At 45.1% G+C, this 13238-nt stretch overlaps 1 protein-coding gene across 1 annotated transcript in view; it reads left to right on the top strand.

Moving 5' to 3' along the window:
* The window catches only part of DNHD1 (dynein heavy chain domain 1), a 69691-nt gene that overhangs the window by 35970 nt on the left and 20483 nt on the right, over positions 1-13238 (top strand). The window contains exons 15-21 of the mRNA XM_057749355.1: positions 268-475; positions 1894-2019; positions 2321-2418; positions 2522-5408; positions 5608-5785; positions 5952-6144; positions 6386-6674. Of these exons, the coding sequence (XP_057605338.1) occupies positions 268-475; positions 1894-2019; positions 2321-2418; positions 2522-5408; positions 5608-5785; positions 5952-6144; positions 6386-6674 (3979 nt within the window). The remainder of the gene's footprint in view (positions 1-267; positions 476-1893; positions 2020-2320; positions 2419-2521; positions 5409-5607; positions 5786-5951; positions 6145-6385; positions 6675-13238) is intronic.

The raw sequence follows: 13238 nt of genomic DNA, 5'->3' as shown, positions 1-13238 counted from the left end.
CAGATGTCCCCAACACTTAACCCTGTGCCAAAAGAGCGTGAGCTGACTGAGGTATTGTCTGCTCAGTTGGAGCCTTGCAAGAGTGGGTTTCCGGGCAGCAGCCCTAGGTCACAGTATGACGCTGGCGGCCTGTCTTTGAAGCCTGATGGTCCCACTCTCCATTTTCCGAGACCTCCGCTCTCCTGAGCCCTGGCCCTCGAGTCCCAGCTCCAAGGCTATCCCTTGAGCCATTACTCAGTCCTGGTTCCTGAGATCCGGCTGTTGCAGATCTGGCAGTGTGAAAACACGCGGACTCGTGCCCAAGAGGCCCTACTGCAGCTGCAGCGGGCCTGGGAAGCACGCCAACTGCGACTACTCAACTTCATCCTGCATGTGCCACATGAGACCCCAGCCTCAGAGCGCTCCAGAAGACCAGCAGCCTGCAGCCCCCAGTGCCAGGTAGTGGGCAAGGATAGTGGCACCTTCATCCTTTCAGGTGAGACCCAGCCCAGTGAAAGCCCCCCGCTGTGGCAGGTGTTGGCGGGCGGGGATGGGGGGAGGAGCCGGGAGAGACGCAGTTGGGCGTATTCATCCAGCAAGCCCTGCCGGATCTGGCTTCTCTGGCCAGGGCCCCTCCTCCTGGACAACCTGAGCTGTCAGTCTGTGCTGAGACGATGTCTTCCATGTAGCTCTTATACAGCCTTAATCTTCTTGGGAGTCCCCCACCCCCTCCCTGCCTAATGCCTGGCTTCTTCAGCAAAGGTCCTCCCCTTTCTGGGTGTGCTAAGGAATTGGTCACGTCTCTCCAGCTTTCAATGCTGTGTCCTCTAGACTGCACCCACTCCTTCATTCCTTTGTCATTCCCTCATCAAACTCACCTGTCTCTTCTGAGCCAAATGCAGGAGACACTCAGATTTACAGACGGAAGTCCTCTCCTTTGCAAACTCCAGTCCAGTGAGAGAGGGACAAGAGAATAGAGATAGGTGCATGACAGAGCACCTAACTGAGGGCAGTAGAATCTCAGAAAGAGGACCAACTTCAAAGGACCAGGAGAGTCAGGGAAATCTTCCCTTCCATTAGACAAAGGCCTCATGCTGATTTCTGAAGGAGTAGGAGTTTGCCAAACTTGCAAGGGGAGAAGGGCATGCCAGGCAGAGGGGGCAGCACATGTACCAGCACTCAAGGTGATGTAATTAGGGAATTGCCAGTAAAGGAGAAATTCTCTTCATCCAGCCTAATTGAAACCCAACTGGTGAATTCAAGAAGTTAGTTAAATAGGGAAATCATAAAATATGCATACATGGCTTAAGATTTTTATTTTAGCTTAAATCATATAATGTACATTTATTTACTAACCTTTTAACCTAAGGACAAGAGCTTTTCTTTGATTTGCAGTCAACTGATAGACGTTCCTCACTGCCTTTCGTACGTTAATACATGGTCTGCTATTTCCACTTTCAGTTTCTGAAAAGTTGAGAAGTGACATGAGGACACTTGTGAAGCTGAGTCCAGAACTTTTCTAGATTTTTATTATAATTTCACAATTTTTTAAAAATTGACTTGCCTATACCTAATTTAATATGTTCTTATTAGTTTACTGAAGTCTTCAATGGTTTCCATAGAAGTAGCAAATCTTTTGCCGCCCATATTTCAGTGGTTAACATAATATTAGATTAAACTCTGTAATTAAAATTATCACTCACATAAATAGAACTCACATAAACAAGTTTGCAAACACACTCTGACTCTTGGTGAGCTTACTAGATTCATTCACCTAGTGGAAGAAAAAATGTTTGTGTCCTTTATAAAGTAGTTTGAGATCTGTGAGTTTCAGTGTATTTTGGGTATCAGTCACGCCTGCCCTTGTGCCATCTGACTGCCAGCTCAGCTCAGTTCAAGCCCACTCTTCCTTAGATTACAGCAGCCTGCAGGATTCTATCCAGGAAAGTCTTCAGGTGTTGTTCAAGATCCTGGCCATCCAGAAGTCAGGAGACTTAAACAAAATGGCTTTGGAGTGGGTGACCCTCATGCATGGCCTGAGTGAGTGCAGGCCGCTAGCTGGTGGGTGGGACCTGAGGGAAGAGGGCCCAGAAGGATGGGGAGAGGGGTGCGGGGTGGGTGAGGACAGAGTGAGGACCTCCTTCAGGGCCATGTCTTGGGCTGACGTGACCAAGTCTTTATTCACGCTGCTGGTTTTCTCTCCTTTGAGCAAGGTCCCTGAGTCCTACTAAGCATAGTTTTTTTGGGGTTGGGCATCCCAAGAGGGCAGGAGCAAGCTGGACCCCCTTGCAGGAGCTAAAACCCTAGTTTCCCTCCAGTGTTCCCCTGGCTGCTCTCACAGGTGCTGTGCTGCAGGTGTGGGCGACTTTCCAGCAGAAGTGGATCTTTTTGAATAAAGTTCTGCATGAGATGAAGATCCAGTTTCCTAGTTCTGACCTGGTAGGGAAGGGGGTATATGGCAGAGTGGACAAGTGCTACCAAACAGCGGGGCTCAGGGTGGGAGGGGGTGCTGCCTTCACTCTTACCCTCTCTCTCAACACAGTGGTCCCGTTTCCAGGCCGTGGATGAGCAGTATCGGACCCTGATGCAGATCTCTGTAGCTGACCCCCTGGTTCTGTCACTTGTAGTGCCCAGTGCCAAGCGGAGCCCGTATTTCCAAGGCCAGCAGCTGCAACAGCTGCTGCAAGCGGGCTCCGTGGAGCTGGAAGACATCATCATGGCGCTGGAGAGCGTGCTCTACGCCGTGCGTGCTCACTTCCCCCGCCTCTTCTTCCTCAGTGACAGTGAGCTGGTGGCCCTGCTGGCTGCCCCGCTGGAGTCCTGTGCGGCCCAGCTCTGGGCACGGCGCTGCTTTCCTCACGTGCATGCCGTGAGCTTCAGGTCCCGCCGAACTGATAAAAATGGGGATGGCCGGGAGTCAAGCCCAAGCACCCAGACTCAGGTGGAGGCACTTGCCGTGCTAGGGGCAGGTGGGGAGGAGGTGAAGCTGCCGGGGTCCCTTCCCCTGCATCCAGATCTCCCCAAGTGGCTGGCCTCTCTGGAGAAGTGTCTGCGTTTGGCGCTGGTACACAAGCTGCAGGACTGTGTGGCTGCCCGTCTTGCTCTGGGCCCGTCCCTGGACAAGTCCTTCAAGAAGCTGCCCCAGCAAGGCCAGTTGCCCCCGCAGATGTATGTCCAGCACTGGCTGGACTTAGCCCAGGCCTTCCCGTGGCAGTGTGTGCTGGTGGCTGAGGAGGTGGTATGGCGGGCCAGCATCGAGGAGGCTCTGCTTGAAGGGAACACGCGGGCCGTGGTCCCCATGCATGTGCACAAGCTTGAGGTACTGGTGCATTTTTTGCAGGCCCAGAGGGCCTCTCAGGGTGAGCAGCCCCTGCTCTCTGTCCGCCAGACCAGCCTACTCAGTGCCCTGGTGGTCATGGCAGTGACTCACCGGGATATAGCACAGCTGCTGCAGGAGCACCAGGTCAGTGATCTGATGGACTTCTACTGGGCCCGCCAACTCAAGTATCACTTGGATGCACCTCACACCACTCCCCACAGCCCCCTGAAGAGTCCCGAGAATATTGCATCTACCGAGGCATCTCTGTCACCAGCTGCATGCTGGATAGATGTGCTGGGTCGGTCTTTCCTGTACAATTATGAGTACCTGGGTCCCAGACTGGGTTCTCTACCCAACCTGCTGCCTGAGCGGCCAGCCCTAGTGCTTTTATTGGCCCTGGAAGAGGTGGCCTGTGGGACCCTCCTGGGCCCTGATGGTGTGGGCAAGGCAGCCCTGGTGAAGACCCTGGCGCAGGCACTGGGGCGCCAGCTGGTGGTGGTGCCCTGCTTGCCTCAGATCGAGGCCCGAAGCCTGAGCAATTACCTGAACGGTGCCCTGCAGGGTGGTGCCTGGCTGCTGTTAAAAGCAGCTCAGCACTTGCCCCTTGGCTTGCTCTCTGCCCTGGGCCAGCGCTTGGCCAAACTGCGCCACCTCTATGCCCCACTGTACCAGGAAGCTTCCCGAAGTACCAGCACCATCAACCCCACCCACCCTCAGCTCCTTGGCAGTGGCTTCTTTGAGAAATATCAAGTGGACATGCGCCTCGGCTATGGCTGTCTCCTGACGCTGCGTGCCCTGAGCCCTGCCGTGCCTGCCAACCTGCGCCGACTGCTGCGGCCTGTGGCACTGACACTGCCTGACCTGCACCAAGTGGCAGAGCTGACCCTGCTGGGTGTGGGGATACAGGACGCCTCCCGCATGGCTACCTGCCTATCCAGATTCTTCTCCCTTGAGCGTGAGCTGGTGCCTGGGCCCCTGCCCTGCCGCTTGCCTCTGCTCAAGAAGGTACTGGAAGACATGATACAGGCTCTAAATGTGACCAAGGAGGATCCCGAGTCCCAGCAGCCCCGCAGCCTAGCAGCCATCGAGGAAGCCACCCTGCTGCGCGCCCTGCTGCGCTCCCCACTGTTCAACATCCTGGATGCGGTCCGCCTGCACAACCTCCAAAAGCTGCTCTGTGGGCTCTTCCCTACCGCCAACCAGGTGCTGGCAGAGCCTGTGACCCCCAGGCTGAGGAAGTCATTGCTGGTGGAGGAGTTGCGGCAAGGAGGCCTGCATCCCAGCCCTGATATTTTGGGGTCCCTGGAGCAGCTGAGCCAGGCCCTGGGCCAGGCCTCAGGTGTTTTGCTCCTGGGACCTGCAGGCAGTGGCAAGACCACATGTTGGCACAGCTTATTTAAGATCCAGAATCGGTTGGCAGCCATGGAGGACCCCTCAACCCAGAGCTGCCAGCCGGTGGAAGTTACTCACCTGTATCCCAGTGTCCTCAGCCCCCAGGAGTTCCTGGGATGGCTGGAGGGCCCCTGCTGGCACCACGGTGTCTTCCCCAGGCTGCTTCGTGAAGCCAGTCGGTGTAAGAGTGTGGGCCCAAGGGGGCAGGTGCAGGAATCAGTGGGGATTCATCACTGGATAATATGTGATGGGGCTTCCAGTGCTGCCTGGCTGGACTCCATCACTTGCCTCCTGGGCGACCCCCCCCAGCTTAGCCTCCCCAATGGTCAGCAAATAGCACGACCTGCGGGTACTTTTCTTTTGATGGAGGTGGGAGATGCAGCAGGCATGTGCCCCACGGTGCTGGGCCGCTGCGCCCTAGTCTGGTGTGGGGGGGAGCGGACGTGGCAGGATATGCTGAGCGTCCTGCTGGCAGCCCTGCCCCGCGAGTACCGCCTGCAGCACCAGACTGTTGTTGAGCTCAGCCACCTGGCTGAAGTGCTGGTGCCTGCAACGTTCCGATTCCTCACCTGCCAGGGTGCCAGCTCTCTGCTGCAGGTACACGGGCAGCAGGCCATTTGCCCAGGTGTGGCTGAAGTCACCAGCCTGGCCCGCATCTTGCGTTGTCTGCTTGACCCACACCTGCGCGTAGATGAGGAGGAGAAGGCACATCTCCCAGGTGAAGGGAAGGGCTGATTTGAGAGCTATGTGGCCTCAAGGATAGCTGGGATATAGTTGGAGTCTGTGGCCCAGGTTCTTAGGTGGACTTGGGCCTGGGGACTGAAAGTGAGAAGTAATATCCAATCTCTACTCTCTTCCCCCACCCCCTCCCCTTTCTCCTACTGGGGCTCCGATTCTGGCCATGGTGACCTTTGCAGAGGACCTCAGCTATAGTGATCCTGTGGCTCGAAGCTTCAAGTCCTCGAAAAGCAGCTCCCTGCACCGGTACCAGGTTGACAGCAATACTGTGCCTAGTAAGCGCAGGGACCACTTGCTGGCTGTCAGCAGCTTTCTTTTTGCTTTGATCTGGGGCTTTGGAGCCCACCTTCCCTCCAGGTATCTACAGGGGTGGAGGATGCGGGGTGCAGAGGGCTGAAATGGAAGGGCCCATGGGAGTCAAAACCCAGGTGACAGCGTTGGGGGAGGGTATAGTGTGTGAGTGTATCACAAATGGAACTGTTGTGACTGTCTGAAACTTTTGCCTGTATGTCCATCTGAGCAGGCTCTGGCCCCTCTTTGATACCTTTCTGAGGGATTCTATTAGTTGCCTCTCCAACTACCCTGAGCTACCACCCTCAGCCTTGGTGTTTGATCTACACGTATGCCCTGAAGATGGGACACTGGCCCCCTTCACTGGCCAATACCTGGGTAGCCGCATCAAGGGAACTCAGGGCACCTTCAGCCCTTCTCCTCAGGTGTGTGGACAGTGGGGCAGTAGCTTGGGTTGGGGCTCAAACAGATATCCTGAGGTGGTCCCTGTGCTAGGCCTACCTGAGGCCTACCTGCTCCCGTTCCTTTAAATGTTTTCACAATTACAAGAATACATGAAGTGTTCTGCAAAAACAGCTTTAATGCAAGATTCCTAGACCTTTACTTTCAGCCAGATTACTGTACTAACCTGGAGCTGCCATAGTAAGCCCTGCTCCTGTCCTGTAGACCGAACGGCTCTTGTACATGGTGGACCTGCTTCTGTCAGGGGGACACCCGGTGCTGCTGGCTGGAGAGGCAGCAGCAGGGAAGTCAGCCTTTGTGGAGGTGCTCGTGGAGCCACAGCACCCCTACACGTCCAGCCCCATCCACCCTGCCGTCAGTACCTCCCACCTTCGCCTCCTGCTGAGCCGAGGAGTCCAGGGCCAATCACAAGCCAGCCAGTGGCCTGGGTGGCAGGAGGATTCCAAAGGCTCTCTCCTCTTCCTGCTGGAGGATCTGCACCTGGCTGCTTGTGGTAAGGAGCTGGGAGGAGGGAAGGAGTCATTGTCGTCTCTTGAGACTGTAAAATCCCTAGCAATATTCATCAATTCTCAAACATACACCTACAGACCAAACTTCAGTGTTCCATTCTTAATATCTTCTCAGTCTACATATGCTCCCTGAGTAATCCTGTCCCTTGCATGGCCTCATCCACCATCTCTATGCTCTGACTGGTAAATCTTCATCTCCAAGATTCTCTTCTAAGCGTCAGATCTGTTTATCCAAAAGTCTGCTATATATCTCTTACCTTGTTGTCCCATTGACACCTCAGATCCAACTCTGAACTCAACATCCTCCCCCAAAACCCCGCTCTCATGTGCCCTCTCAGTAACTGGTACCACCATCCATCCGGTCACTGTAGTCAGAAATCTTGTTGACATCTTCAACAAGATGTCACCAATATCCAGGCACCATGTGTCTTAATTTTGCCTCCTAAGTATCTCTCAAACCTCTCCACCTATTTCCATTCCATCTTCCCTCATTCAGGCAGTCATTACCTGGAACTTTCTCAAGTGCTCTTCAAGGTTTCTTGTGATGAATCTTTCTTCTCTAGATATTTACGCACTGTGCTGTAACTGGATTCAACTTTGTAGTGCAGGCATCCAATAAGTTAGGCTTCCTCTAGCCTCTGGGATTGCCATCATCTCTGCCTTCTCTCCTACATTTATCTGGCTAAATCCTACTTATTCTTTACAAATAATCTCAGGCAATATATCCTCCAGGAAGCCTGGGCCTCCAAGGTGGGTTCGATACTCATCCTGTGCTCTGCACGAAAATCTATGACAACCATGGTTTTATGCCTGTACGTTTACTGGCCTGTCCCTTCCATCCCTCTCTGAGCTTCATCACAACAGAGGAGAGTTGTTTCACTCATTTTGATAGACCCAGCAGGAAATAAGTGCTCAGTAAGAGTTTGTAGAAGAAAAGATAAGGAAGGAAAGGGGAGAAATTGTGATGAAAGTTTTGGTTATTGAAGTTTAAAGTTCCTAAAGCAATATGCCTCCAGATGATGACAGGTTCCAAATACGGCCATGGGAATGGGCAAAAATGAAGTATAGGTACAGGTTAGTGAAGTCAAGGAGGTCGTTGGGCTAAAGCTTTAGATGGATTGTCCAGTTAGACACTGGAGTCCCTTATGCAATGTAGAAAATTTGAACCAGGTGGTATAAGTACTTAATAATATTTGGTACAATTTATTGAGTACTACATGCTACATGCTTTATCTATGTCATCTTTAGGGTTCATAAAAGCCTAGTAAGATAAAAATAAAATAAAATAAAATAAAATAAAATAAACAAACAAAAAGCCTAGTAATATTGAGATTTGTTATTATTATTTTAAAGATAAGAAACTGAGAGATTTTATAACTTGACCAAGACACTCTAGCCAGTAAGTATCAGACCAAGATTAAAATTTAAGTCAGTTTGTCTCAAAACCAGTAAACTTTTCCAACTAAGTTATTTGACCTTCTCAGTGAATTTGCACAGGAAATCAGGATGTTAGTGGATAGTAGAAAGGGTAAAAGGTGGTACTGCCAGATCTGTGAATGGCAACTGAGAAGAGATTTCAACAGAAGGTTGAAAACATTATAAGTAACGTCCTAGACTGAAGTATACACAGCTGGCAGTGTAAAAGCTGTCCTTAGGTAAAAGGCACCAAAACATCCAGTATAAAGTAAACAATTAACAGACATACAACAAAACAGAAAACTGTGACCCACTGTCAAGAGAAAATAGTCAATAAAAAACTGATCCTGAGATGGTCTAGACATTGAATTTAAAAGCATTCAAGTACTGAAAGGAAAATATGAGCTTAATGAGTGAACATAGAGGTAATCTCAGCAAAGAAATGGAAACCACTAACAACTAAATGGAAATTGTAGAACTGGAAAACACAATAACTGAAACGAAAAATTTATTGGGTGGCTTAATAGCACATTGGAAATGGCAAAAGAAAGAGTCAGTGAACCCTGAAGAATGAAAAAATATTGCTATGATAAGAGCTTCAATCCAATGTATATATAATTGGAGTTTCAGAAGGAAAGAAGAGTGAGAGTAGGGCAGAAAAATATCTTTGAGGAGATAATGGCCTACATTTTCCCAAATTTCTTTAAAAATATTGACTTTCAGATATAGAAATCTCAGTTATCCCCAAGTAAGATAATAAAAAGAAAAACACATCTGGGAACATCTTAGTCAACTTGCTGAAAATCAAAGAAAGAAAAACTTTGAAAGTAGTCAGAGAGAAAAAAAGACATGTACACATGAACAACATTAAAAATGATTGGTTAGTTCTCATCAGAAACAACAGAGTTCTGAGGGTGGTGGTACAACATCTTTAAAGTACTAAAAGGGAAAAAACAAAACAAAACAAAACCGTGTCATCCTAGAATTCTCTACCCAGTAAAGAAACCTTTGTAAATGTGGATAAAATAAAGGTATTTCAGATATATGAAAGCTGAGTAAATTCACTGCTGCTAGAGCTGTACTACAAGAAATGCTAAAAGATGCTCTTTAGGTAGAAGGGAAATATCATATGGAAACTCAGATCTGCAGAAAAGAATGAAGAGCATCAGGGATGGTAAATATGTAGGTACATATAAGTAACTATATTTTGTCTCAATTTCTTCTAAAGATAGCCAGTGGTTTAAAACAAAAATAATATTGTTAGATAGAGTTGGCAATGTAAGTAGAAATGAAAAAAATGGAACAATAGTAAAAGGATAGGGTGGGGAGCAGTGAGTAAACTGAATTATACCATTGTAAGTTTCTTACATTTGTGAAATGGAAAATAGGAAGTGGAAAATGTTAGGTATGAGGTATGAAGTGGTACAATGTTACTTCTAAGTATTGAGAAGTTAAGGAGGTATATTGCTAGCCCTAGAGAAATCACTAAATACTAATAACAAAGAGTATGACTAAAAAGGCAATAAAGGAAATGCACTGGGGTATAAAAATATTTCAGTTATGTAAAAGAAAGCAGGAAACGAGCAACAGTGGAATAAAAAAAAATAGAAGATACAAATAGAAGACAACAATATGGTGGACTTTATTTTTCTAAATTTTGATTAGAGTTGATTTACAATGTTGTGTTACTTTCAGCTGAACAGCAAAATGAATCAGTTATACATATGCATATATCCACTTGTTTTTAGATTCTTTTCCCATATGCGTCATTACAGAGTATTGAGTAGAGTTCTCTGTGCTATACAGTAGGTCCTTATTAGTTATCTATTTTATATATAGTAGGGTGTATATGTCAATCCCAGTCTCCTAATTTATCCCTCCCCCTCTTCCCTGTGGTAGCCATAAGATTGTTTTCTAATCTGTAACTCTATTTCTGTTTTGTAAATAGGTTCATTTGTACCATTTTTTTTAGATTCCACATATAAGCAACATCATATGATATTTGTCCTTCTCTGTCTGACTTACTTCACTCAATATGACAATCTCTAGATCCATCCATGTTGCTGCAAATGGCATTATTTTGTTCTTTTTTTATGGCTGAGTAATAGTCCATTGTGCATATATACCACATCTTTATCCATTCCTCTGTCGATGGACATTTAGGTTGCTTCCATGTCCTGACTATTGTAAATAGTGCTGCAATGAACATTGGGGTGCATGTATGTTTTCAAATTATGGTTTTCTCCATGTATCTTTTCAAATTATGGTTTTCTCCAGGTATATGCTCATGAGTGGGATTGCTGGATCATATGGTAGCTCTATTTTTAGTTTTTTAACGTGCCTAAATATGGTGGACTTTAAACCAACCATATCAATAATTACATTAAATGTAAATGGACTAACACTCTAAATAAAAGGGCAACCTTGTTAGACTAGATGAAAAATCAGCTATACACTATGTAAGAGATGTACTTTAAATATGAAAACACAGATTTTTTTTTTTAAGGCAAAATATTTACCATACAAATAGTATGCATAAGAAAGTTGTATGGCTGTAGTAATACCAAAGCCCTTCAAGACAAAGGGTATTATAGAGAACTGGAGATCTCATAATCAAATGATTCAATTAATCAGAAAGATATAAAAGTCAAAAATGTGTATGCACCTAAAACAGAGCTTCAAAATATGTGAAGGAAAAAACAGATAAAAATGAGGGAGAAATAACAAGTCCAAAACTGCAGTATGCTTAACACTCCTCTCTTAATAATTGATAGAACAAGGATAGAGAAAATAAGAATATAGATCTGAATAACACTATCAGTCATATTGACATTTAGAGAACATTATACCCACTAATTGCAAAATGCACTTTCTTTTCAAGTGCATGTAGAACATCCACCTAGACCACATGCATAAAATAAGTCTCAACAAATTTCAAAGGATTAAATTTTACAGAATATTTCCTCTGAATGTAACAATAAAAACCAGTAACAATAAGATACCTAGAAAATTTCCAATTCTTTGAAATTAAACAACACACTTCTAAACAACTCATGCGTCAAAGAAGAAACTCCAAGGGAAATTAGAAAATATTTTGAACTGAAAAATAATAAAAACACAACACATCAAAATTTGCAGGATGAAGCTAAAGCAGTGCTTAGAGAGTATATAGCTTTAAATGCTCATATTAGAAAAGAGGAAAAATTTAGAATCAGTGATCTGTATTTTCAGCTTAAGAATCTAGAAAAAGAAGAGCAAGTTAAACCCAAAGTAATTAGAAGGAGATAAATAATAAAGATCAATGAAACAGAAAAAAGCACAAATAATAGAAAATATCAATAAAGCCAAAATTTGAAAAAGATAAATAAAATGAATCCCCAAGTAACACAAATCAAGAAATAAAATGAGAAAATATAAATTATCAATATCAGGAATGAAAGAGGTTTTACTTCAAAGATTTTAAAAAGGATGACAAGGGAATATTGAGAAAAACTTTATACTAATAAATTTATAATTTAGATGAAATGAACAGATGCCTTGATAAACACAACTTATCAAAGTCTGACTTGAGAGGAAGAAGAATAGAAAATGAATAGCCCTATGTATCTATTAAAAATTTGAACTCATAATAATAAACATCCCTAGTCCCAGATGATTACACAGTTACATTATATCCAATATTTTTTAAAAAATGGAAACTTACACACACTTTTTCAGAAAATGGAGTAAATACTTTTAAATTCATTTTATAAGGCCACCATAACCCTAATACCAAGTTCTGAAAAGATATTTCAAGAAAATAAATTATAGACCATGATCTTTCATAAATATAAATGCAAAAATAAATCCTCAATGAAATGTTAAGTAAAATTCAGCAACATATAAAAAGCACAACACATTATGATCAAGTGGGATATCTCCCAAGAATGCAAAGTTGACTCAACATTCAAAAATCAATGTAATTCATGACATTAACAGAATAAAGGAGAAAAAGTGTAAGATCACCTCAATAGATAAAGAAAATGCATTTGATAAAATTCAACACTATTGGGAATTCCCTGGTGGTCCAGTGGTTAGACTCCATGCTTCCATTGCAGGAGGCGTGAGTTTGATCCCTGGTTGGGAAACTAAGATCCCGCATGCCACGGCAAGGCAAGGCAAAAAAAAAAAAAAAATCAACACTGTTTATGGTAACTTTAAGCAAATTAGGAACATAAGGGAATTTTCTCAATTTGATGAAGGGTATCTATTAAAGTCTACAGCTAATCACATACTTAATTGTGAAATATTGAACACTTTCTCCATAAGATCAATCAAAGGCAAGAATGTCCACTCTTACTGCTTCTTTTCAATAGTGCACCAGAGACCCACATCAGTGCAATAAAAAAAAGAAAGAAAAGCCTTTAAAGTTGGAAAAGACAAAGTAATACTGTCTCTACTAGCATATAACATGATTTACTACATGGAGAGTCCTAAGGAATCTACCAAAACAAACAAACAAACAACAAAAAACAACTGAGGACTTCCTAGGTGGTGCAGTGGTTAAGAATCTGCCTGCCGATGCAGGAGACACAGGTTCGATTCCTGCTCCAGGAAGATCCCACATGCCATGGAGCAACTAAGCCTGTGAGCCACAACTATTGAGCCTGTGTGCCGCAACTACTGAAGCCGAGCGCCTAGAGCCCATCTCCACAACAAGAGAAGCCACCGCAATGAGGAGCCCACACACCACAATGAAGAATAGCCTCCGCTCACCACAACTAGAGAAAACCCGTGTGCAGCAATGAGGACCCAACATAGCCAATAAATAAATAAATATTAAAACAACAACAACTATGAAAGTATTAGAATAAATAAGTGAATTTAGCAGGGTCACAGCATACAAAGTCATTATTTCTATATCCTAATAACATACAATTGGAAATCAAAAATTTTAAATATTTAAAATATCATTTAAAAGCTTAAAGTATGCAGGAATAAAATTAGTGAAAGATATCCACTGAAAATTACTGAATGTTGCTGAGATAAAGGAGATTTAAGTAAATGAAGAGACATACCATGTTCATAGATCAGAAGAGTCAACATTGTTAAAGGGCTCATTCTCCCCAAATTGATCTATAGATTAAATGTAA

Source organism: Hippopotamus amphibius, chromosome 9 (assembly GCF_030028045.1).
Source record: "Hippopotamus amphibius kiboko isolate mHipAmp2 chromosome 9, mHipAmp2.hap2, whole genome shotgun sequence".
In the NCBI taxonomy this organism is placed as follows: Eukaryota; Metazoa; Chordata; class Mammalia; order Artiodactyla; family Hippopotamidae; genus Hippopotamus; species Hippopotamus amphibius.
This window is presented reverse-complemented; position numbering and strand designations above follow the sequence as displayed.